This window comes from Rhamphochromis longiceps, linkage group LG16 (genome assembly GCF_057381845.1).
Source record: "Rhamphochromis longiceps isolate RC_006_pf linkage group LG16, R_longiceps_female_GT1.1, whole genome shotgun sequence".
Lineage (NCBI taxonomy): Eukaryota > Metazoa > Chordata > Actinopteri > Cichliformes > Cichlidae > Rhamphochromis > Rhamphochromis longiceps.
Window position 1 is genome coordinate 34,579,170 of NC_140572.1, and position 26,438 is coordinate 34,605,607.

General features: G+C 40.3%; 2 protein-coding genes across 7 annotated transcripts in view; one reads left to right on the plus strand and one right to left on the minus strand.

Annotated features, from left to right (window-relative positions):
- col5a2a (collagen, type V, alpha 2a) overlaps positions 1–2,772 on the plus strand; it is a 43,966-nt gene extending 41,194 nt beyond the window's left edge. The window contains exons 52-54 of the mRNA XM_085385060.1: positions 959–1,140; positions 1,237–1,479; positions 1,824–2,772. Coding sequence (XP_085241186.1) covers positions 959–1,140; positions 1,237–1,479; positions 1,824–1,970 — 572 coding nt within the window. The 3' untranslated portion in view covers positions 1,971–2,772. The remainder of the gene's footprint in view (positions 1–958; positions 1,141–1,236; positions 1,480–1,823) is intronic.
- Positions 2,773–5,634: 2,862 nt separating this feature from the next.
- gulp1a (GULP PTB domain containing engulfment adaptor 1a) overlaps positions 5,635–26,438 on the minus strand; it is a 94,341-nt gene continuing 73,537 nt past the window's right edge. For 5 of the 6 annotated variants that reach the window (XM_085384199.1, XM_085384200.1, XM_085384203.1 and 2 more), the window contains 10 exons: positions 21,499–21,560; positions 17,235–17,306; positions 11,764–11,862; positions 11,507–11,644; positions 11,197–11,313; positions 9,736–9,822; positions 8,755–8,985; positions 8,401–8,539; positions 8,209–8,303; positions 5,635–6,405 (listed from right to left, as the gene is read on the minus strand). In XM_085384199.1, the coding sequence (XP_085240325.1) occupies positions 6,334–6,405; positions 8,209–8,303; positions 8,401–8,539; positions 8,755–8,985; positions 9,736–9,822; positions 11,197–11,313; positions 11,507–11,644; positions 11,764–11,862; positions 17,235–17,306; positions 21,499–21,560 (1,112 nt within the window). In that variant the 3' untranslated portion in view covers positions 5,635–6,333. The remainder of the gene's footprint in view (positions 6,406–8,208; positions 8,304–8,400; positions 8,540–8,754; positions 8,986–9,735; positions 9,823–11,196; positions 11,314–11,506; positions 11,645–11,763; positions 11,863–17,234; positions 17,307–21,498; positions 21,561–26,438) is intronic. The other variant, XM_085384204.1, reaches the window with a different exon arrangement.

Below are 26,438 nucleotides of genomic sequence, written 5' to 3' on the forward strand. Positions count from 1 at the left end.
TTATTCCACAGCTTAGGCGCTACGACTGCAAATGCTTGATCACCTCTATGAACCAGCCTCGACCTTGGTACAGCTAAAAGCAAAAGATCACTTGATCTAAGAGATCTAAGGGGGGTATAAGTCTGCAAGAGGTCAGACAAATACCCGGGAGCCTGTCCATTCAGGGCTTTGTAGGTCAACAATAAAATTTTAAAATTAATTCTGAAGCGGACAGGGAGCCAATGAAGGGAGGCAAGTACCGGGGAAATGTGTTCACATCTTTTAGTATGTGTCAGAAGACGAGCTGCAGCATTCTGGACCAACTGCAGCCTTGCCAGGCAGGTCTGGCTGACTCCAGCGTATAAGGAGTTACAATAGTCCAGCTGGGATATAATGAAATATAATGCGCCTAACAAGAGAAAGATCCACAGTTTGATCCCAGGAGGGGACACAAATCCATCCGGGGGTGCATCAGGAAGGGTATTTGGTGTAAAAAGTCTGCCAGATCAAACATGCTGTGATGACCCCTTGTGAATAAGGAAGCAGGACACGTGTGAATGTGATAACTCAAGAACAGGCGACTTAGGATTTTCAAATTGATACAGTAGTTGCATCTACTAAAACCTTGGACAGTTTGAATCTCCGTGACCTCAAGTTTTAAGAAAATCTTGAGAACCCAATAACTCGGGAAGGAAGTCACCCAGAATTTATAGCAGAGGTCTGTCTCCAAGGAGGCCAATTGCATACAGTCATCCTAAAAACTTGAGGAAATGGTATATACCTATGGTATATACCAAGCTGTAAATGGTACCATTTACAGCTTGGGAGCTTGTATGTACCCTTTAAGTGCTCAAGGAAACAGATATGTGCCTTTAATACCAATTGTTAGCCCCAGGGGTCCGTTCATGTAGACACTGACTTAGTATATCCCTACTTCTGGAAGTGCAATTTATTTCAATGCTTCCATTTTGTGATGTAGGTGAGTACTGGGTGGATCCAAACCAAGGCAGTGCAGAGGATGCCATTCAAGTGCACTGCAACATGGACACTGGAGAGACCTGCATCTCTGCCAACCCATCCAGCATACCTCGTAAAGTGTGGTGGACCTCCTCCAGGAACAAGCCTGTGTGGTTTGGAGCCGACATGAACAGCGGAACACATGTGAGCAGCTACACACTAGTTGTGTGTGTCTGTGTGTGTGAGAGCATTTTTAAATCAATCCAGAACTTAACATGTTGTACAAATTTGTGCTTTTAGTTTGCTTATGGCAACAAAGATCAGCCATCAAACACCGTCGCAGTGCAGATGACCTTCATCCGCCTGCTGTCCAAAGAGGTTTCCCAGACCATCACGTACCACTGCAAGAACTCTGTGGGCTACATGGATGACAAGACGGGCAACTTAAAGAAAGCCGTGATCCTCAAAGGCTCCAACGACCTAGAGCTCAAAGCAGAGGGAAACAACCGGTTCAGATACACAGTGGTGGAGGACTCCTGCACAGTAAGTCCAGCGTTTCAACTGTTGTAGTTCAACACATGCCTGACAATGAAGATTGAGTAGTGAGTTAATACTGGACAGGTCTTCATCAGTCAAATCATAATGATGCTTGGTGTCTGCTGGGTGTGAAAGTAGGCAGCAGTTTCTAACAGATTCTATCAGGGTTGATACAAATTGAGTTTTTCAGCTTAATTTATAGCAGGAGGTGAGTGTATGTGCATGAACACGAACACAAAATGAACAGTGTGCTTAGGGAACAAACTGAGGAATTAGATGTATTTCAGGATTTGAAAGCCTTTCTCTTCACAGAGTTCACTGACGAACCTGTGTTTTTATCTCTTTAACAGCAAGCAAATGGCAACTGGGGCAAGACCGTGTTTGAGTACAGGACACAGAAAACAGCAAGACTTCCCATTGTGGATATTGCCCCCGTGGACATTGGCGGCCGGGATCAAGAGTTCGGCGTCGACATCGGGCCCGTGTGCTTCTTGTAAAGGCGTCAGCAGGGAAGGGAAGTGTCGAGGAGAATCCCTTAGACTGTTGAACTGACAGCTGATGCGATCAGCCACGTTGTACATACGAGTACCGAGGACTGTTGTGGCCCTGTGGCGAGATATTTATTGTGCCTTTCGACCCAGTTCAAGACGGCAAAGATTTGTTTTGGAATTTACATGAAAAATTGGTTTAAAAAAAAAAAAAAAATCAGAATCATTCCTCTGTCGTCTTGTGTATGTTTGACTTCAAGCTTTGTGCATTTTCGAGGTCCAAAGATCTTACCCTTTAATTTCGCCAAAGAACATAGAAGCTTTAAACTGTTATTATGACTGCTGTTCGTAAGCCCAGAACGTTTCCACTGAAACTACGACGTATGTCCCACCACTACTAATTTTTTTAGAGACTTCTCTGTTTTCTTTTTGTTTTTTTACTTCATTGTCTGAATATAAAACATCTTTGTGGTGCTATTGAGGAAACAAATACAGCCGCTTATGCGTTCGCTGGCGCAGGTATTTTCTCATGAGAGTTCTGATGAACCGATGTCTGTATCTAGTTACTCAAAACTCTGTACCAACCATGTAGAACATTAAAGACGCATGAAGACTGTCAGTCACTCAGTGTTAGCTACCTCGTCACCGGAACTGAGAACACCATGACACTACATGTAAATCTTTTGTTTCACACAGGTGCTGTTTTGTAAGTAGTGTGACCGTTGTGATCTTCTCCCAGCTGCGCGGTACAGGGCAGGGTTTGGGGATGCCAATAAAGATCTCTCTGTCAACAATGGGGAGATGAATGAGGTGTCATGTGAGTGATGTGTGGTGATTTGTAATTCTTTTTTCCCCCCCCTTCAATTATACAATTATGGTACAGTTAAAAGGTAGCACAGAGTATTCGATTTTTATGCATGTCAGCTCCCCCTTTGAAGTATCCTGGACATATATGCTCTTGAAATCCTTTTTTTTAATACTCAGTTTTATAGAATAAGACGGCTGAGTGTGCCTGTTTGCTTTGTATTTTTAATTTTTATTTTTTGCTATGCAACAAATTAAACTAAATGCTTGTTAATCCCCCTAAGCTCTTGTCATATTGATTCAGGTATAGTTAGGCTCTTTGCGTTGGCCAGTTTTGCACCTAAATTCATATTTAGTTTAATTTACTTTTTACACAAAGTTTTCAATGTGAACAGTTTGTTTTACATCTTTCCTTTTTTTTGACTGTGCTTTTAATTCTCTTGTGACCATTTGGTTCGAATTTGAGTATATTTATTATAGATTTGTTAGAATTATGCAAGGCATGGCTGCCTGCAAACACCCCCAAGGCAGAGAGGAGGAGAAGGAGGAGGAAGAGGGGGGGTTCCACACTGGAAGCAGATGCGTTTCTTCCTTTGAAAATAAATATTGAAAATACTTCTCTCTGCCTGTTCTTGTTTGAGTAGACTTCATTTTGGATCTTTATAAATTGTCTACGATAGCAGCCCCAAGAGACCTGAAACTTTGTTTTAAGAGAAAAGAAAAAGAGAAAATCAGATGTGATTTTTTTTTTTTTTTTTTTACAGCACAACTGTAGCAACTGAAGAATTAGGACAACAACTGAGTGAATCACTCTCTCCCTGCCTGTGGTGATGTGCTTAAGCACCCCAGTGGTTAAGGTGAATCTTATATATGAGGAAAATCTGTTTAGACACTGGACCTAATCTGAGCTATTGCACCTCATGTCATAGTTATAGCTCATGGGACATTCACAGAAGGTAGCAGTGATATGGCAGCTAAAGACTGAACACAAAAGGAGCCATTCCCAAGGTAGAGATATTACTAATGGGAGCAAAGGACTCCGATTAGTGGAACGTGACAGGTTGGCAAAAAAAGTAAAAAGGTTACCTGGGCACAAATAGATAACTTTGTATGCAGAAAGCATTTTATGGTGAAAACATATGATGAACATAAAAGGTGTTTAGGGTAAAGTGTTAGAAAGTGACACAACACATTTATTGCTAAATTCAAGTGACTAAGTTTCTTTATTTGTGGTATATTTCTTTGGTTAAAACTCAGTCACACTTGAGTAAAAGTAGAAGAGATACTGGGTTGTTCGGCGTTTGCATTGAGTGTTTTTGTATTTATGATGAATTTCAAGTAGTTGGAGTGATCAGCTACTTGCCCAGAGGTTCATTCATTGTGCAATGTCAACCTTTTGGGTGACCACTTATGATTGCAAGGCGATTGCACAGGTGTCTTGGTGCGAGGCAACTATCGGCGTAACTTTATGCTGAACATAGGGGGAGGGGATCTCTGTCTAAATAAATAAAATCATCTGGGTAATTCCCAGATGTTTAGACATGCAACTATTTTGTTGGTAATAACTGAAATGAGTAAAGAAACTCAACAGCCTAATTATGCAAGATAATTCATAATTTTATGGGGGGGGGGGGGGGGGTATATTTGTTGGGTCTGATCATTGGGCAAAAGCAAGGTGATTAAAGGCAAGGTTGCAAAAATACCTCTGTCATTTTTGCAATTAACATGCTGTTCTGCAGCAACTACACCACTATTTGTGGAGGAACTTCTGTTTAAAATCTACCCATTCAGGTTTCTGGCTGGACTCTTAATAGAAGTAATTAATGTGAATTTCTGTGTATGCAGATGGCAATTTGTAGATTTCACAATTTATCATAATTAATTGCCGTACTATCCCAAGCAGACTGGATGAAATTGCCATATTCAATAGCAAATTGACAGCAGACAGAAGGCATCACCAGTCTTATCTCTGATAACTAACTGCAGGTGGTCACAGACCTGACACCAGTCTTTGAAGCAACCATATCAAAGGCATTGAGAGTGTAAGTTCATTGCACACGGTCAAAATCATTTTTGTAATGCCACAGTCTGTGACCGCTGTGACTTCAGCAAGAGAGAAAAACAGGGATCAAATCCTTGTTGTTAGTGTGCATTTGCACTTTAACTAGCAAAATGACACATTCTGTATTAGTGAGTGAAAAAGACGAGAACAACATGTAATCAATGTGATTAAGTTACATCAGCTTTTAAGACCTCTACTGCAAATGTGAAGAGACACCTGCAAGCTAAGCACAGTTCCACAACAACCCCCAACTTCTGCATCAGTTAAAGCTTTCACTGAGCAGCATTAATGAGCTTGGTTCTATGGAGGAGGAGATGCTATCAATGTTAACTTACTATCCTGAGAAAACGTCAATATATTTAGTTGCATTAGTCCAGCAGTATTACACACCCTGCAGAAAGCTAACCACGCTAACTGCAGCTACCATGTACAATACCGCTGTTACAGACCTAAATCTTAACTCTTAAAAGCTCATTATATGTACTTAAAAGTCACAAAAGCATATTGGCTAAAAGAGGCTTTGATATTGCAGAACAGAGCAGTGACATGTAAACATATGGACTCTGTACTTCCTATTGCTAAGAGGACTTCCATTTTTTTTCATGTTTCCCTTTTGTAAGCTGATGGCAATCGCACACAAAATGTCGTGATGGCACTCGGAAAAATTCAAGGGCGTCATTGTGCTTTAGCCGAGCCTACAGCATTATAATAGTTCTGCCACTTGAAGAAAATGTTTCATAAACAAATGCCACATACAAATAAAGTCAGATATAAATTATATAACACAGAAGAATGAGTGAGGAGCAGTTTTCATAGTAGGATTTTCTTTAATATCTGTAACAGCAAAGTCAATTCAACCAAAAGTGAAATAACAGGAATAGAACTGGCTGGACAGAGATAAAAGAGCAGAAAATGAAAGGTAAACACCGAAATGGCAACTCAATCTGGTCAAAATCTGAACAGAACAAAGGACAAAGAGCGGAAAGGTCACTGAAGTAAAAAAACAAAAGAAAATATCAGGCTGGATTAATCGACTACATAACGTATGAATTAATGTGGAGTAAAATATGCGATGTTAAAAGCTCAAAGGTTTTGTCACAATATAGATTCCATTTATTTTTCTTGCCAGCTTGTGTTTGGCATACAAACAGGAATGTGTTGACAATACAGAATTCAAACGGTGCATACACACATATGAAAATTCTGCCACAGAGTGTACCATTGAACATATCCACTATTTACAACTGTCTCCTCCTGTGCAAGCAAAGGTACTCAAAACTAACACCTCCATACGCATTTTTTGTCTTTTTTTTATTACAAAAATAGCTCTTTACTATAATGGATCTGAGTTTACCTTGAAATATCGAAAACCAATCTAAATGCAAATGCATATAAACCTCAAGATGAAAACTGTGACATCTTGACTCGACCGTGGAGTGGATTTTGGCACTTCTTCTTCATACAAACGGGTTGAAAGTGCACCTCGAAGGGTTCATCTTCTCAGCATCAGCAGCGACTGTCTAGCGGGTCCAGAGAGAAGACGGTGCCCTCTAAGGTTAGTCCCATTTTGAACCCCTCCTGGAAGACATGAAGCCACACAGGGCCGCTTTTATAGACACTCAGGCCCGCTGGAAAAACCTCAGAGGCAAAGACAAGCTAAACGCTACTGACACCGCATCATGCTGGGTCATGCATTTTAGACAAGATCAGAAACGGCAAGGCATGAATCCTAATAGGAAAACTCAATTACAGCAGATCAAAGTAAGTCGAGCTTATTTTGCAAATGAGGCCGTCATGCACCCCCAACATTGTTTATGTGCAAAACAAATATTTTCAAGCTTAAGCAGTGCGTATTTGTTCTTGTTAATCAAAAAGACACAGAGTAAGTCATGAAGAAAGCTGAGCTAATGAAGCTGCCACAGATGCACTGGCAGCGTCGGTGCAGTCTGCAAATGTGAGCGCGTGCAGCTGCATTCAGAGCGTGCAAGACGAAAACACAACAGCACAAGCAGAGGGTAAAGGACTACGAACCATCTCTGCCGCTACGAGTGAGAGAGGGAAAGAGATACGTTCAGCTGTTAGTCATTAAGAAGAGAAAGAACAGGAAGGAGAGAAACATCAGAGCAACGCTGCCTCCTACTGGCGACACGCTGCCAAAGCTCAACAGGTGTTTAACAAACTGAACCTTGGATGTCGCAGTTTTGAAGTCACAACTTTTTAAAGCAAATGTTGTCATTTTCAGGGGGTTTTTACAGATTCATGTGAACATGGTGTAACTACACTGATAACTGTGTGACAGCACGAAAACAGAAGCTGCAGCAGCTTTTCAAACCCTTTTTTCCCATGTCCTGCTATTGCAAACAGAAAAAAAGCACCGCTACAAATCCACTTAATTAGTCTCATCTGTTAACAAGGCTGCGAGGTGTGTTTCTAATAATTACCAATTACAGGACAGGAAGCCCTGCGAATAAATACCACCGACTAAAGGAAACTATTTCAGGATCACTTTTGTAGTTTGTTAGGAAATGATGGATCCAATTAATTCCACTTCTGCACTCACTGACCTTTAACAAGAACGTGCATTTGTCTGTTAACACAAATCAGTTACAGTGGGTGTAAGATAAATTCACACACTTAACAAAAAAAAGTTGTTATCTTATACATGAGATCATATATTCAAATCCCGATTTATCGCTTTGGATTAAATGACTGAACACAAGCTCCTTTAGCTCTCTCAGTTTTTGGCAAACCCCACAAAGGTTTGAGACGCAGTCTGAAAGCAAAAGTTTATTTCTAATAAGCACCATTGTTTTTTTTTTTATATTACAGATCTGACTACAATATTAATTTATGGCTCCATCCCAACCACAACAACAATTGCTTGAACTCGCTCTGCTGTAATATCACGACATTTTCATGCAGGCAGGAAAACAGAGTGATACACTAAACACTTTTAATTAACACACTCTTTTATGAACACATTAGTGTTTCTGTGTCTTCTGATTAAAATGAATAAAGGAGCTACTGTTACCCATTGATGAGTCACTAAACCTTTCCTCATTAGATAATTCCACACAAATTGTTTCTATTGCTACTGCATTTTTCTACTCAAACATTATTTATTGTAATAAAGTGTGTACTGTATGGTGGAACTGATGTGGAGGCAATTACCGCGGTGTGCACTGCGGTTAGACAACTGGAGTCTGTTACTAGGTTCAGCTAGGGCGTCGCTTGTGATGCGCAAAGCCTTTATTTACGAAAGCAAGGGGAAAATCTTTAATCTTCAAAGTAATGGTTGTGATAATAAAAAGAAGAAAACAGTTTCACAGTTTAAGCAGCCTGCCTGCAATTCTTCTGAAAGAGACACAGTGATGAGCTCACCTGCATCTCATCCAGCTTTGACTGGATGTCTGGAGGGAAATCAGCTGCCCCGCAGGTGAACGGATCAAACGGCTCTGCACCAAACAAATCTTTACCTACATGCACAGAGCAGATCAACACTGTAATGATCAAGGAGGCACATCGAGGGGGGAGGGGTTAAAACACCGAAATGAAAATAAGTTTTTCACTTACTTATATCTGGTGGCAATGTGGTGGGTGGAGGGGGTGGGCAGCCGTTGCTGGCTGGTGTGGGCACCAGTGGTGTCACAGGGGAGAAGGGAACCATGTCAAAAATGTCTGTCGACTGCGGCTTCATTGAGATACTCCCCGCCTGCATACAAAGTAATGGTTGAGCCACCGGCAGAGACCTGTAAGTTCACCCATGCACAAACTACACAGCTATTTTTCTCTCTTTTTTTTTTTTTGCATCAAAGCAAGGGAAGAAGAAGAAGACGAAGCACAAGCACCACACAGACAAAGGCAGGAGATAACAAGGCTCCAGGGACAGAGAGACAGCACAGAAAAAGAGAAGCGGAGGGTGTTTACGCGAGGCCGCGGGATGCTGCAGCCCTCATTGGGTTTAGGAGGGAGGAGAGCGGGTTTGGCAGGCGGAGGAGTTAGTAGCCCGGTGGACAGGTTGGACTCCGGTGAGCTCATAGGAGTGAGAGTGACAGAGGAGATTTCCAGACAGGAGAGCGACTTGATGCTGTGGCACCAGAAGAGAGAGGACGGCCTCTGCAGCATGTATGCTTCATTAGCTGCGTTTATGTGCAGCGGCTGAGAAAAAGATCGCAGACAGGAAATGACCAGAAAGAGAGAGACAGAGACAATATTATTCAGTGTTGTAGAATAGGGGAGCTGTGGGTAATTGCATTCTCAGGAGGCTGTCACAAGTGCTGGCATTTGCCCCAATTAGATGCTGAATGTATCGCATTCCTCATCAGACCAATCAGGTGTGTAATTGCTTTGCTTCAGATACAGACCCCTGCTGCCTGCCTCCAGATAGGCCTGGTCATTCCAAACCGGAGTCGTGCATTTAATCGCACAAACACAATCAGCAAAGCCAGCTGTCCTTAAAAGTACTTTTAAAACTCAACAGTTTAAATTTAAGTTTAAATCAGGAATCTTTTAGAATTAAACGACGGTTTAGGTTGTGCACTTCTGGCTCATTCAGAATGCTTGAATCACAGATTATGTTATTAAAGAGTGCTATTACATTAGTCAGCTGTTTCGTACATAATGAAAGTCTTTGAATTAAACATCTCAAAAGGAACAAAAGCAGTTTTGTACAACTCAACAATTCAGCTGATTCTAGTGGCGTTGCTTTGTCTGGTATAACAGACACTTCAGGTAGTTTTAGATGGATATTGCAGATATTGGATATTGTAATGCAGTCACTCTATTGTTCCCCGTGGCTACAGTAACTGCTGTTGAAAAGGACAGAAATCAAAGTCTAAGGTCTCATTTTCTTCTGTAAAATCTACTTTTCTAAACTGAAGTTTGGCATGCTACGCAGTTTGTTCTTACTGAAGGTACGTGTGCTATCATCAGCTGTTTTTCAAGCTCTTGCAGTTGTTTCTTTAGTTCAGAGTTTTCCGTTTCCAGTTCTTGAATCTGCAAAAGATACAAACAGAATCAGGACACAGGGCAGCAGCAGAGTGCAGAAAAATATTTGATGTCAAAGTGCAATTTGTGTAATTTGCTTATGATACAGAGTCACGTTCGAACTGCTCACATGTCTTTTTTTTAACAGAATTCGACACAAATGACAAAACACTGTACTTTAGCACACTGCTAAAAACTAACTATTATTAAGTAATTAAGCTGTCGCGTCAACAATGAGATACTGATATTCAACAAATCTTTCCTGAGACTTTGCTGAAATATTGAGATTATAATAATCAAGAAAAACCTATGACGTCTGTGAACTCATCAGACAAGTTGATAAGTAACCAACTCCACACAGCTTTAAGCCACAAAGGTATAGGATAGCAATGGCTAGTTAGCAAGCTAACTTCAGTGCATATCAACAAAATACACAGAAATCTGCCATGATGTCATAACTAAAATTATCGAGAAAATATGCAAAAATGAAAGTTAATTATAAACACCTTTAAAACAGCCAACAAAAACACTAGTTTAGTTGTTTCCTGTAAGGTTACATAGTGTTTAACAAATGTTACTCAAATGGGAACCCTGAAAACCATACATTTCACACCTGAGCCTCAAGTCTCGCAGCCCGGTATCAAACGACTCAGGGACCGGTACCGGTCCGAGGCCCGGAGGTTGGGGACCGCTGTATTAGAACACACATGCTGCTTTGCTGAGTATTACCAGCAGGGGGCAGCAGAAGTGATTTTGGGATTAAATCAAAATAAACGGTAGATCCTTGCCAAGCTCTGCTCAATAGCTATTTCTGGACCTTTGCTTCTATCACAAGGTCTTTATCAGCAGATGTTTATTCATGCTGAACAATTTGAACTCAATAATCACTAAACTTTTAACATGGCTCTGTGTCTGCATGTCTGTGTACATGTTCATAAACTGCTGAGTTGGCTGTACTGTTTAACACACTTGAATACACGTCTGCTTAACCACCGTCCTCCAACTGAGGTTAAAGTACACGTGAGGCTGGTGTTTAGCTAAAACATCACGTCCCCAATTTGATCAAATTTATATGAATATCTGAACAAATCCAATTTTAAACACTTCCCATGGGATGGCTCCGTGTTTTCAGCTGGGCGTACAATAATTTGATTACAGGCTGGCTCTGTTACAACAGAAGTCTGCGTCATTAATATTCATTAACAGTTTTTTTCCTTTTATCAGCACAGCTTAATCGTCCACACTGGATGATTTAAGACAATCAATAGAAACAAGCTCCGCATTAATTAATAAAAACATCAATGCATCTGCACGGTGGTACACGCTGTCAGAGTGTGTGTGTGTGTGAGCGAACGAGCTCCGTGAGCTGGATGTGAGACGCACTCGTTTCTGCAGGGTTCCAATCTGTTTCCTGGTTTCCACGTCTTTGCCTCCAGACTCCAAGAACTTCTTGTAGGCCAAATCAAAGGCTTGGCCGATAGTTAAAGTTATCTCTTCTGCCTGAAGCACATAGGAAACAAAGACTGGCTCAAACACTAAATAAATGTGAGTACAGCTGTAGTTTTCACTTAAGCTGATCGTGAAAGGTTAACTGTGAGATGTCAAAATACCTTATTTTTCAGCAATCTGACTCATGTATTTCACATTTGTATCCAAGGAAACAAGCAAGCTTGTTGAAGCGGCAGAGACTTACACATTTTTCACTGTCAAAGACGTAGCAGAGGTGTTTGTTGGACTCTGAGTCTTTGCAGATAAAAGTAAATATCCTTTTATCGGTTTTGTCATCTGCGCAGAAGGATATTCTGTGTAACTGACAGTTATGCTGCACATCCTGGGGGGAAAATAAAGCATTTATTATTTACTCTGCATATGAGAGATGACTTCACAGTGTTTATTTTCCGTATAATCACAGTTGTCATATACAGTTGCCTATATCCTTTCTGGACTCACTTTTGTCTTGGGATCTAGTATCTTCACGCCATAAATGGAGATCTGAAGTTCCACTTTCGGGATCTTCTGTCCCTCCGACTTTTTGATGTGCCTCTGAAACTGCAAGAGGAAAAATTAGTATGATAAAAGTGCAATTAGCATATAAGAAAGTATGCCACATGACACACAAATACAGCTACAGTAAAAGCATGGTAAGACATTTTTACCATATCCTGGATTTCTGCATTTAAAGCTGCAACCAGCTCAAAAATTTAGATACGATGAATGTGTTGGCACTGTTTGTCATATTTCTGCTCAAAGTACAAACGTAAACACTTGTTCTGTTTTGTTCTCTAAGTATATCTGAGACCACATTTCACTTTAGCTGCTAAATATTAAAGCAAGAGCTATTGACATTAGCGAGGTGTCTTATGCTGGTGGCATGACAGATGCAGTTGTAAGGAAAGGACATGCCATGTTTGCTAAGAGTCTGAATCAAAGAGTAAAGCCAAACCAAAGATTTCAGAGATGTAACATTTAGTAGAGCTGAGATGATTATACTTTGAGTACAATTCCCTTTACAGTACACATTGTCATTTGAGGCACTGTTCATGTAAAGATTATGATTATTGCTGCTTTAAAAAGAAAGAAAAAACAGCAGTAAAACTGAATGCTGTTCTCATCAGTGTAGACACAAACCTCTGTGCAGCATATTATCTTTAAATGCTAATTAGACTTGATCGAGGGAAATGCAATCATTAAAGTTTGCTGTTTTACAGAAGAAATTAAAAGTGTGAACCATGTAGTGGGTCCATCTTTGTTCTCTGCCAAAAAACTGTTTAAGTCTTTCTTCATTTTGTTGCCAAGTGTTATAAATACAAAGTGAACTTGGCAGCGAGTTGAGGACAACAACCAATGAAATTAAACGGGAGTGTATGCTGTCAGTTGAGAAGACATGCAAAGAAGCTGATAATATGACAACTCCTTTTTTTTATCTCAAGATAGAGTACAGAGCACAAGATTCTGACACTTGTTTGTCGGGAGAATCTGACCAATCCAAAATCTATAAACTGCAACAGCATTAAAACCATTGACAGGTGAATGACACTGATGGCCTTGTTACAATGGCACCTGTCAAGGTGTGGGATATATTAGACAGAAAGTTAACTGTCATGTCTTGAAGCTGACATGTTGGACACAGAAAATGGCTGTAACAGAAACACAGCGACTTTACCAGAAGCCAGTTGTGAGGGCTATGTGTGGGTTATGGCGCCTTAGGCTCACTGATGCATGCGGAGAATAAAGGCTGACCCGTGTGGTCTAACATCAACTCCAAATTTCTAAAACCTTAATATGGATGTGATAGAGAGGCACTGAGGCACAATGTGCATCCCAGCTTACAGAGTACATCAACTGTATATAAAAGATGGATATTGACATCAGCTGCTGGTTAGTCCAAATGTGAAGCTATGAGCTGAATGGAAACATTGAAACCAAATGTGAGGAGGAAGGTGAGGATCTGACTAAGAAACAAGAAGACAAAGCACGCTCAAGCTTTTCAAAGATAACAAAGCAACAGCGTACTTTATCTCACTTCTTTGATTCTAATGGGGAACATATTTTATAAAATGAACAACACTCTGTAATTAGGACTTAAAGCCATCTTATCAGGAAGGTTTTTGCTGAGGTCACAGAAGCTGAAAGCTGGTTTCCCTTATGTGGACCTGTGAAAAACTAAATACAACCCCATGATTCAGTAGCTTACAGAATTACCTTTAGCAACGATAGCTTGACGTAATCACTCTCCGTATGTATTTATCAGTCTCTCAGATCATTGTGGAGGAATATTGGTCTACACTTCTGCCAAAACGCCTTGAATAGATTGTATTTGATTAGCATCACCTGGCTGCTACCTGTCCTCTGAATTCCTATGGAAGTAAAAATGTTGGAATGCTCAAAAGTGAACAAATAAGGCTTTTGTGTCTGCTGCTTTCCAATCATCTTCTTGCCTGCCTTCTTTGAGCCTGGTGGATGGTTTAAATCTGTCCTCTCTGTAATTCTTCCTTTCAGACTCCTTTGTGCATCCTACTTCCTCCCCATCTCCACCTCAGACACCTGAGCCAAAGCTCTATTCAAGCGAGCTATTCTACACTCTGGTCTAGACACTGTCCTAAATCCTTTTACTGCAGGGATTCAGTCCTGCCACGATGGGTTATCGGAGACTAATCGCCAAATATATTAATTTCTCCATCTCAATAAATCATGTTCGATGTTTTTCAAGTGATCTCTCTTCATTGATATGCACAGTTGAGGCACTTCTGCATGACTTTCACTTTTTAGACCCAAAATTACACCCAACCTTTTTATATGGCTGCATATGAAGCTGTGCAGCTTCAGACCAGCTGAGTGTGTCAAAGCTGACTTCTGTGCAGCACTCAAAGAACATACATGAGCTTTAGAGTGAGAGCATGGACCAATAACACAATGAACTAGTCAGGGAAGGATGTTTCATCTTTTACATTTTGTGCATTTGTGATTTTTTTACAAGAGGCAAAGAGGGCAACTTGGTGTAATGCTGAGAACTCTTGGGTCCAGGCATTCATATGCATGGTATTTTGCCATGTACCACCCACCTAAACACTAGTCACACTGATCCCTGCTGGATGTGGTATTCCCTGACAGAAGTGGCCTCTTTTAGCAGAATAATGCACCTGCCACAGTGCTAAAACTTTTCAGGCATGGATTGAGGGAACTGAACAAAGAGTTCAAGGTGTTTACTTGGCCTCAATTCCCCAGATCTCTATCCAATTCAGCATCTGTCCTTCGCTGGGTCAGGGCTCTTTTGGGGGCACAAGACAGACCTAAACAATCTCAGGCAGCCGGCTTAAGTGTTGGCATGGATCAGTTAGCAGACGAAATCATAAAGACAGGAGCTAAAAGAAGATGCTACCCCACAAATTGGATCACATCATCATCACAAAATCAGTCTGAGATTACACCAAGAGATGGAAGCAACTGAGACCTAAAGCACTTTAAAAAAGTCAGCATTCTTTTCAAAAGCATCCTCACTTTACTTTCACTGCCTTCAGCGGTTACACAGTTGTGAAATTAGAGATACATGTTCGCTAAGTATCTGCTCCTGCCACAAAAATGGATAAAAGAAAGTAATCAGAAGCTTTACCATTTGCCTCCATTAAGAGTTCTTTTATATAGCCTCTAACACTAAAGCAGTAAATTGATGTTTATATAATTTAATACATTTACATTTCAAAGCCTGCAGACACAAACATGACCAGACACGGAGAGAGTGAGAGGACAATAAATGTGTGTTTCATGGAGATGCTTCTTGCTTGAGCAAAACCAAAGGTCATTTATATATACTAAGTGATAGAAGAGTATATTATTTGACCTAAACCATGGAGATGTGCCTTTGAGGCTGTCTCTGAAGTTGCAACATTTTTTTTTCTCTGCACATGATCTCAGGAAGCACAGCTAATGTCGTCCCGACTGCCAGCGTATCTGGGAGCGTAACCATGGAGCCTTGGTCAAAAGCAGATCAAATGCAATGTAACAATAGAGGTACGGGTTTGGAAAAACAAGTCTCCCCCTCCAAGTGGCCTCAGAGATTCAGGTCTTGGCAGGAGAAGACGGGGGGGAGGCCAGCATGCAGCGAGTGCAGCCGCATTACCAAGAAGCCGTGACAAAGAGAGCTGCCCAGGTTTCAGGCTGTTCCCATGCTTAAAGGTTTGATTAGATGTCTGTAAGCTTGAGGAGTATGTGTCTGGAGAGTAACCCAGGTTAAGTGCAATTTTGTGGGCAGGTTTAATGAAACTTTGTGTACTAAACACAAAGGAAGCCCTAAATTACAAATGAGGCTGTTTGTCAAAGTGACTCATCGAGCACTTTCTTAAACGGTTGTTTAGCAACTTATACTACCTCTACGACTTTGACCACTTCTACCTTAATTAAAGAAAACAAATATGGGCTCTGACAGGGTCAAATATAATAGAACTTAACATTTTTACAAAAGTTAAACACTTCAGCTTAAAGTGAGTCCTCAATAAATAAGTTTGTTTTGTTTTCCAAAGCAAGGCTAATTTATGTGTCTTAGGCACAGATGTAACATGAATGCTTAATGAGAAAGCTCTTAAAAGAAAACCAACAAAAACAAATTTATTCCCTCAGTTCCTCCACGCTTCTCCATCTATTTTAGTGTCTTTCAGCTCATTGTTTTGGTTTTGATTTGGAATCACCTGCATAGCACCAGTGCCAAAAAGATATAGTGGTACCAGATCTTCAACTCGTTTAATTCGTTCCCCAATAAAGACAACTGTACCCCTAACGATGACTTTTCACATGTCAGGATTTATCAGTAAAGATGTGGCTTGATGACCATTAGCATAGTTTCCTGTTTTTCCCAAGGGTAGCTTCATCGACAGAGACCACCCTCACTAATTTCTGGTCCACACCCGATCGTTTTGTTTGATACGCCGGCCTAAAATATGACAGCATCTGCTCAGTTCAGAAAATATCTTCAAGGGTTACTCCTGGTAGGCTTTTAAGCAGTAGACAGTTATAACACTGCACTTCTGACCACCTTACAAATTCATGTTAATTACTCTGTCTGGCCTCCAAAGCTCCTGAGGGGAAAGTCTGCCTCTTAAAAGCTTCTCTGTGTTCAGAAGAATTCTAATGCCAGCCTCAGACTGCATGATCGGTTTCTCTGTGATGACAGTCACTCTGTTGGATTGGATTAGGATTTCACACAGTCATGAAATCTTACTCTTTCTGACTAATATCTATGACATACTACAGGTTCCTTCCTCATCGGCCATGTAAGGAAAAAAAGCTGGCTTTCAGCCTTGCAAAGTACCGATATCATTCCTGTTACGCTTTGTCATGTTTACAGCTGCACACAGCTGGTAGAGCGTGCTGTGCTCATACTGGTCAACATCACAGACGTCACAAAACCATAATGCTTTCAGACCAAGTCCATTATGAAAAAACACCCAAGATAAAGCAATCAACTGCTGTCCATGATGGACATTTTCATTCCTAACGCCACGCCCTGCATTGTCTGTACTGGGCTGCTATTGGGCCAGTATCATACAGCCTGGATCTGGTATAATTGTGCATGCCTTGCCCTTTAATGCAGGGCAGGGAGTCTTTTACTATTACAGCTATGGTGATTTAATGATTTATTTCAGGCTAGAACCTGAAACAGCAGCTTTTATTCCTGATGAGTATTTCCTGTAACTAAACTTTACATCTACGCTGAGAAAGGGGGGCTGAACGAACTAATGTGCTTATCCAGCAGTTCTACACAGCTTAGGAGCTGAAAAACTCCAAGGGCACCTTGGTGCTGGCAGATGAGGGAGGGGGGCACTTGCCACTCACTCCCACCTCCCCTGCTCTGAGCCCCTTGTCCAATCTGGTCACTCAAGAATGCTCTGCTGTCCTTTAGGCTACAGCTATCTGGAGACTAGCTTTACCTTGAGCTTTCTGACTGCATCCTTTACAACTTCTGTGCCTTTCGGAGCTTCAACCTCTGTGTTTCCAAGGAACTGAAAAGAGAACAAAAAGACGCACACAGTAAAACAAAAGGTGTAAACAAGTATTTAATTACATAGCCCAATACAAAGAAGATGATGAAGAATACTTCTAAAATTCAAAAAGCAGGTGAGGTGTCAGTGTGTGTATTAATAATATTTAATAATGTGTCAAATCAATTTATGACCTCTCTGATTTGCTTCATTCACTGTGCTCAAATTCATCCTGTTATTTTCTTCTTCATGGTAGGTCTGTCACAGTGAGTCTGTGATAGGTCAACGTAGTCAGGGTTTAAAGCACCGACATGTTTTAATAAAAATACCAATATCTGGCACCAGTGCATCATATTCTGTGCTCCTAAAGGAAATGCTACAGTGTACTTTGGTATTCTGGCCTACGGACATTGGCCAAAAACTAGGTAAACAAATGAATCCATAAAGGATGAGTTGGATCTTTTATCAAACTGTAGGAAAGAGGCTTTCTCAGAGTTTAAAATCTGTGGAGCTTCACGTTTAAGTCACTAAAATCTCCAATTTGTCACTCTGACTTCAAATAAATGTAGATGACCTTTCACATCCTGAAGGCATTAGTATATATTCTTCTTCATCATCTTGCATTTCCTGTATTGCAAAAAGTTATAAAAGTGTCTTTTACACATGAGGATTGGATGAACACACACCAACACACACAGACGCACACGAGCAGCACTTCTGCTGTTCACCAACAGATGGAGCCGTTAACCTTTGAGCCTGAACATCGTGCGCCCCATCTGGCAGCAACAGTTGTAATTGTTGCAGTCACACAGGTTGCTTCGCTGCTTCCTGAGCTTAATGTGTGGAGCCTGTTCCAATATCAGACTTCAAAAACACTGGTGTCAGAGCCTTCAAGGCTGGCACAAACAAAATAACAATGTCTCCCATTGGAAGCTGAAAGCAGCTCCGGCAGTTTGACTGTCTCTGTGACACATTAAAATCTTTGTGATGCAGGCAATGACTTGGCTGTGCTAATACCCATAAAAATTTGGAGTGCGCACTGCCAGCTGCCGTGGCTGTAATAACAAGAGGTGAAATACAGAATTTATTTGTATTTTTTTTAATCTTGCACATGTCTGACAGCACTATAAAAGAACCCTTCCGTCAAAAATCAAATCAATTAATATAGCTTCTCCATCCAAAACGTGTCTGTGTAACTCTTTGGTGGCTGAGAGCCTCTGACGTCTTTCTAAATGCAGTAAGACAGGTGAACTAACACCAGACTGCAAGTTATCAATAGAGCCAGAAGACAGATTGAGGCTTCAGAGCAAAGTGTCAGCATTCTGCATCGGTGTGACAAATGTACTCTCCACACTTATGCTCATCTCTGGGAGTGCTGCTGACAGATGCCCAGAATAGAGTGGAGTAACACTTGTTCCTGACCAGTGCATTCTGGGCTGCGACTGGGGAGGTCTCACAAGGCAAACAGAGCTCGGAGGCTCATCCATCAACTGGTGCACGCAGCTGAAAACGAACCGGCCCTACCTCTCGTTGCCCGCAGAAAGAACTCACATTTTCAACTGCAGACACACACGTGTCAGCCTTGTGGCAGGTCTCAAGTGTTCACTCAGATGACACAACATAGAGCTCAGTTCCAACTCACCATCCATCCGGTGTTCACTCCTCCAAGCTGAAAGTTCTCAGATTTTTTTTTTTTCTTATACACCTTCAGAAAGGGCAGGATCTGTGTTGTCCATAATTTAAGTGACTTGTGAATGTGACATGATTACTGATGAAAGACATGGCAAATCTAGCAGCTCACCTCTCAACATCCTCTTTCCTCTTTGAGCCCACAGGTCAATCACACTGAAGCTGCTCATAAAAAGCACCGTTAGAATTTGTATAACTGTCCGATCGGATCAAAGAACTGGCAGACCACCGAAATCAAAGCTCACTTCAGTCTCAGCAGTCGTCACTGCGTAAGAAGTTAAAGGTAATACATTTTAAAAACAGTGGACTTAGTTCTTAGCTGGGAAGTTGCTGCTGTGATTTACTGATGACAGCATAACGATTTAGCATGAATATAAAACTGCAGATCTGTTGTGATTGGTGTGGATGTAAAGATACTGCTGCAAATATCAGCGAGGGAGACTTCCTGTGTTACCTGTTCTACAATTGTTCTTAAAATTGAACTCAAACATGATCAATTAAAGTAATTTGATATAGATATTTTATTCCTCTTAGGAATACGTTTAGTAAATTACAAAAGAAGAAAACTCATCAGCGACAATCCACTTTGATAATAAATGAATCATTTCAGTCATTTTTCTAGCACAGATGGAAATAACTTTCAAATCTCTTTCCAGCTTCTTTTAATTTGCTTGTTTTACCAAAGGAACGATCACTTAATTGCGATTTCAGTGAACAAAAAACATGAAGTCCATCTTCTGTGTATTCCCAATTCAGTCTTTACCCGAAGGATCTTAAACCGTAAAACAGATGAACACGCTTGAATCAGCCATCAGTCACCAGTTTTAGTTCCAATTAGCTTATTATCACCTGCACGCAATACTAAAGTTATTTTTCAGCCTACATTTACACCAGGGGCATCATGGTGGGTGATGTATTGTTGCCAGAGATAAAGTTTAGGGGAGTGGCTACTTTGATTGGCAGGTGTTCTGAAAAGGAGCTGCAGTTTGTCGCTGTCTGCTAGGTCGCATTTAACAATATAAGATATTAGATCATGTTTGTGATGCCGTTTCAAAACATTTATAGTTATTTTTGTCTACTGTGTGGTGTAGTTCCTCCAAGAAATTCAGATTTTATTGAGTCAAATTCTAGTATTTTCTTGTTATATCACAGTTAGGATTTGATCTCAGGTTCAGTTCATGAAAGTTTTGAAGTGCCGTCAAATCGAAATGATTGAAGTTATCAAAGATTTTACGTCTTTGTCAACGTTTGAAAATAAAGAAAAAGGGTTCATTTTCATGAGGCTAAAAGAGAGCTCTCTCTCTCTGCTCTAACTATCTGGCACATTGTTCAGTGAACTGCTAACTGAGCTTATTTTTACAGTACTGAGTGCTTGAAACCTGGGAGATCATGCCAAGCACATTCCCAGCACCCCCCCCCCAATTCCTTCACTGATGAGTCCTTTACTCAGATCTCAGCAAATTTAACCAGACGGGGATCTCATCACTCAAAGCAATACAGCGAGTATAGGAACTGACAATGTGCTTTGATTTTAGAGATGTGCCTTCTGCCGGCTTCCTTTGCTTCTTTGCTGCATGCAGGAAGGGAGCTTCAGCAGTTTGCAGGGATATTTTGGAGGCAGTCTTGGAGCTCCACCTCCGTTCCAGCATCGCATTTGTGAAGCACAAGAATGTAGGCCGACAGATTTTGTGCCTCATAGGAGGAAAACTCTGTCGAAATGAAGCAGAAAACCAGCTTGACAGGGGAGTCCTCCCCAAGGGACACAGTCCCTCCTTCCAGGGGTGTTTGCTGGATATTTGAAAAACACCTTTTTTCCCCCCAGTGTTTTATAGCAGATCCTGATTCCAGGCAAGCCTGAGAGCCATTTCATTACAAGTTAGTCCTGCATCAGATCCAAAGTTCTTACCTATTTTGACGTGTGCATGTGCCACTTTACTTAAATCCCCCTCTGTTCACACACTCATTAAAAATAAACAAATCAAGAAGGCTAAAAGACAGAGTCTCCTTCAAATTAAACTTTGATGAGGAAGATTTCCTTCCCCGCATCACAGCACCAAGAGACAACAGCTGCTATGAGAGACGAATACAACGGTATCAATTTTTTGACAGTACTTGAGGTGTGTGGGCAGGGAATTAATTTAAACACCATTAAAAATCCAAATTATTGTTACATTGAGGAGAGGTGCTGAGGTTTATCAGCCGTCTCTGTCAGGAATTTTTATGCAGCCTCAACCTAAAACAATGCATCTATGGGCAGTGAAGCTCATTTGCTGGACAATACCAGAGAGTGCAATGAAAGGCCTGGTGCTTATCAGGGGAACTGCATTGTGGGACACACAGACAGAGAGATTTAACAGGCATGACTGGAGGGAATAAACACAGACAAAGGTGGGAGCCACAAAAGAACAGACTTCTTTTTCAACTTGCAATAAAAGTGTCGCAGTTCTTCGCTGTTTCATTATTTTGCAGTCGCCCTGCTCTGACAGAGTTCATTAAAATGTAGCAGGCAAAGAGAGATACCTACCTTGGCATTGTAGGCTATGTAATGCTTGGCCAAAGCTTCTGGGGTGTGCATCCATGATTTATCTGAAATGATACAGACAGCTGACTCAGTATGACAGACTTAATCACCCAAGTTAATACAGTACAGGTACAATTAGCCACATGCATTCAGTGGTTAAATGTGAGGCAGTGAGTAGAAGAAATTAGCTGAACCTTTTAAAGAGGAAAAATGGAGAAAATTGGCTCATTCTGCGAGACGCAGTGCTTCTTTCCCATATATTCACACCTGGAAGCTTCACATCACAAGTACAGTTCACCGCCACACATGTGAGGGTCTAGCAGCATCACTGGAGCACCCTTTTAGGGGCATACCAATGAAAGCTAGGCAAGGGAAAATGCTGATTTTAATTTCACACCTCAAGTTATCCAACATGAAAGGTAATTGGACCTGTGACTTACTGGTCTAAATCCCGCTTCTCAAACTGTGCGTGCTTTGACTGAACGCAGCAAATTTCAGAGGCCGTGCACTGTATTCAATAAAAATGCAAACGCATGGAAGGAAACTGAGCCCGATATGCTCTAGGTGGAGCAAATTAGAGGGGAGATGCATCTTTGCAAGTGGACAATGTTTCCATATCACATAAGTATGCGTGCCCTGTTACTCCACTTCAAAATATCAAAAAACAAGATAGAGAAGGTAAGGAGTGGAGGACCTAACGGAGCAGACACAGTGAGAGTGCATTTTACCAGTTAGCTACAGTTATCCAAGCAGACTATATAGAAAACCAGTCAGATTCTTTGTGTTGCTGTCACCTGAGTCGTCGCTAGGAAAAAATATGTATTCCAAATGTGGACAGCCAGTAAGATGTTTTTGGAGGTTACTTGTCTCCAGAAGCAAGCAAACTAAAAGTGAAGTAGCAATTAAACTTTAAAAAGTGCGACGAAAACTAGAAATGAAGAACTTCAAAGTAAAAGCTGATTTTTTTTTTAAGTGTTGGTAAGGCAAAGTTTTTACTTTGAAGGCAAGCAGTGTCTGTTACACATTTATTTAAATACAGCTCAGAAGTCAAAATAGCAACAGTTTACAGACAAGTCGGTGTCTTTCATACAAACAACAGGCGACCACAGAAGTCTGCTTGTATCCACAGAGATCACAAGGAGGTTTTTGGTGCAGCACCAGCATTTTACTTACGCTACATGTCTGAGTTTACTTGCTACTCATGTTAAGCAAACTGAGCAAACTGGGTAGCTTGGCTGCCCTCTGTTCAAACACTTATTTGTGTTTTTAGTTTATTAAGTTTGGTGGTTTGGGTACATGTCAGAGTGTGGTAGTAGATTACATCTCTGGTCTCATCATTTGCGAATGTTGTTAGCTAGGTGAACTCGTAACTTGTGTGGTGTTTAGCCACATTAGTTACAATCAGTACAAGGGCGTCTCTCTTCAGTTGTAGGTGGTTACCTGTTTGTTTGATTGCTTCAATTCCTGATAGCTCATTTTGTACATCAGAGACCAAATTAGAGTTAGAAAGACAATAAAATTTGGTATAATTTGGGGTCCACATGCCACTGCATGCAGTGTTTGGTTTCTCAGTAAGATCCACTCTTCACTGTGATACCCAGTTTAAACACAGCAACCCGGTGACCGTCAAAATATTTAAGCTGAGGCCTGACAAGCTGTATGCGCTGGCTGATTGCATATTCTATCAAACACCTATGGGTTTACATAGCCTGGAAATAAACTGTGAAATTCACACAAAATAAATAAATTTGCCTTCCATACTCCTTAAAGCATCTAATTTAATAATCCTGCATTTACCATAACATAATTTTAACCGTTTTTTAGACATGTGGCAGCTTTTGAAACATCAGTAAATCCTTAAATAAATAATATTTGTTTACATAGAGCATGGAGTATTTTGTCTGTGGTGCTTTGATGAAAAGTGACCAATAGGGTGGTCTGCTAATTTGTTCAGTATTGTCTTCGTTCTCTATTTGCAGAGCTAATCAAATGTGAAACTACACACAAATGGAACCATTTATTTTCAAATGGGTCCATCAGATAAAGGATTGCATAAAGTAATATCTTTTGCTAGCATTGGTTAAACTAAATTAGAACTTTAAAACACCATCTCTCTCAGCTGAAACACTACTCCAATGCCACTGCCAATCAAAAGATAATCTGTGTTTAATCACTTGAGTTTTAGCACCGGTGTATTTGTTTGTTGGGCAAATCATCCCACAGTGCCTATAGTTAGTGATTTACAATTTGCCCTGGAGACAGTCTTTGAAGATTTACACCAACACAAAGTGAGCGGTGGTTCAGAGATCATTACAGGTCACTGATGACACAATCCAAAGCACCCACTATGCCATTTTCAGCATTTCTTAATCACCCACTGATTAAGGATTCTTTTCGCTTTTCATTTCCACATTCATAAACGGCTTATCGCCTCGTTAATGAATCTTGGGACAAAAGATGCATGACTGTGACCTTGGGGCCACTTGGCTCCTGTAGGTTGATTGCGTTAATCAAGACTTTGCAAGGTGCAAACGATGTGATGTCAACTTTACTGCGTCCTCTGCACAGGTACGCTAATTACTTTGTTTACATTCATGTGCTGGCTAAGTGGCTTGATGAATTTAAAGTCTGTTCTAATTAGTGTTAATGTGGTACACCGCATTTGTTTAATTGTGACTGCTTAGGGTTGCTAACCTACAATATTATTCTCAAAGAAACTTTGGCAAAAGAGTATGTAATATGTAATGACGAAATGTTTGGAAGATTTTTTTGAGATTATACGTTTTAATTATAATAATTTATTTAGCAATTGTTTAAATTCACAGATTTAATGTGATGGATATTTACCTGCCAAAAACAAATACAAACTATTGTGAATGCGTAATATTTGACCATATGCTGTTAAAACTCAAACTAAATGGATGCAATACATTTAAAATAATCTGGGTTAACACGACTGACTATTTTTACAGCTGTAAGGCAAACTGTGTTGACTTGTTTGAGTAATTTTTGATGGGGAAATATGAATCACATTAACTTTATTAAATTGTTTATTTTAAAATAAGTGCCCGTACTGTGTTTTCTATCCAAATGAATAGAAAACACAATACTGTGCAGAAGTCTTGAGCTACCCATCATTATCGGTACCAAGGAGGTTATCTTTTTGTAGGGTTTGCATGTCATTCAGTCATTCTGTCTGTTAACACGATAGTTCAAAAAGTTTTTAATAATTCTAAAATATCTGCTAGGTGTGCAGAGTGGGGTTATATTAACATCCATTAAAATTAGGCTTCCATCCACTGAGTTCTTCAAGGTCACCTTAATGATATATTGGTCAAAAGTTGACAAAAAAACCTTAGCACTAGACCGTAACTATAAGTGTGGTGCTTATTGTCAACATATATAGAAAGTGGTGTATAAGGATTTATAATATCCCGTCATATCTGACCTCTGACCTCTCCTTCAGTGTCAACAGACACATCTACAGGTCAAAGTGATATTAATGCCATATAGCAGAATTTAAAACTGTTTCTTACTGCCAGTGCCTGTATTGAAATCTCATCTGCATGTAGTAAGTGATATATGGGGATTTGAAATATCACATTACCTTGGACCTTTGACCTCTTCATCAAGGTCAAATGAGGTCAAATGAGGTCAAATTGTCATAAATGGCTTTTATCTTCAAAACAGTGATTAAAATTAGTCTGTCTATGTTTGTATTAAGGAAATGATACTGGTGTATGGGCATCCAAATATCATGTTACATTTGACCTCTGACCTCACTTTCACATTCAAGTTGACCCCAAAATGTTTTCTTTCTTCAGTTGTCAAGAGAAAGAGAATGAGCTTGTTAGTTAGAAATATACTGTAGTATATTATTATATATCAAGCTCAAGTTATTAATGTCCTGGTATTTACAAAAAACTAATTTTATTTAAAAAAAATGAAAAGAAAAATTAAAAACAATGAATGCTACAAATGTAATATAATCCACATAGATAAAAAAAAAAAAGAAATACTAAAATAATTTAAACTAATAGCTCCAATTTACGCCAAATAAATTACTTTTATTACTGCATTTTGCAGTTATTTTTTGCTGCACTACTAGTATGTTTGAAAAAAATACAATATACAGAAAAGAAGTAAATACTGGACAAAGAACAAGATTTGCACAATCTGACTGCTTCTTGTGTCCTCCTGTTTTGCTTCAGAGGAGCCAAAATTTCCTGTCATTTTTTGAGGTTTCACACCGTCTCATTCTGTTCTTACCTTATGCTGTACTGCCGCACATATATCCCATTTCCATGCAAAAGTTAAAGAAGTGATGGGTGGCTTGAAACTTTTCACAGTCCTGTACATGTAACTGAAATACAGGATCTTAAGAATTTAGACTAAAAAAGTTGATTTTATGCCTCTGCAATTCATTTTGATGGCAAACATGCCCACAGCCTTACAGCTAAACAACACTAACACATCAGTGTGGTGGTTTGTTTACAGTCTCCAGCACTGCACTGTGAACTTTTCTCTACTTAAACTGTATTCCTTCCAGGTTTACTTAACAGCTGTGCAATGAGATTAAACCTGCTTACACCTTGCAATGGCCTCCTCTAAAGCACAATCAATTTCCTAGTGGGAAGCTTGAATGAAAACTGACATAGGAATGAGGCGCCTCCTCCCTACTTTTACAGCAAACTCTAAATTGCAAGGAGGAGTCAAGAGAAAGGATGGAAGAGATGCTGTGCGGGCTGACACAGCCACATGGCGGGTAGGCTGGCATTATTTTAAGGTGTCAGCACACACTGCTCTGATGAAAGGAGAGGGGGGAGGGTGATGCTTTTTGTCTCTCTTTGCTGTTTAAAAATGGCAGCTATGTGAGCATGACAAAAACTGGCCACAGTGATGTGTACAGTTGAAATAACTGTTGGGGCGTGAGGAACAGTCGG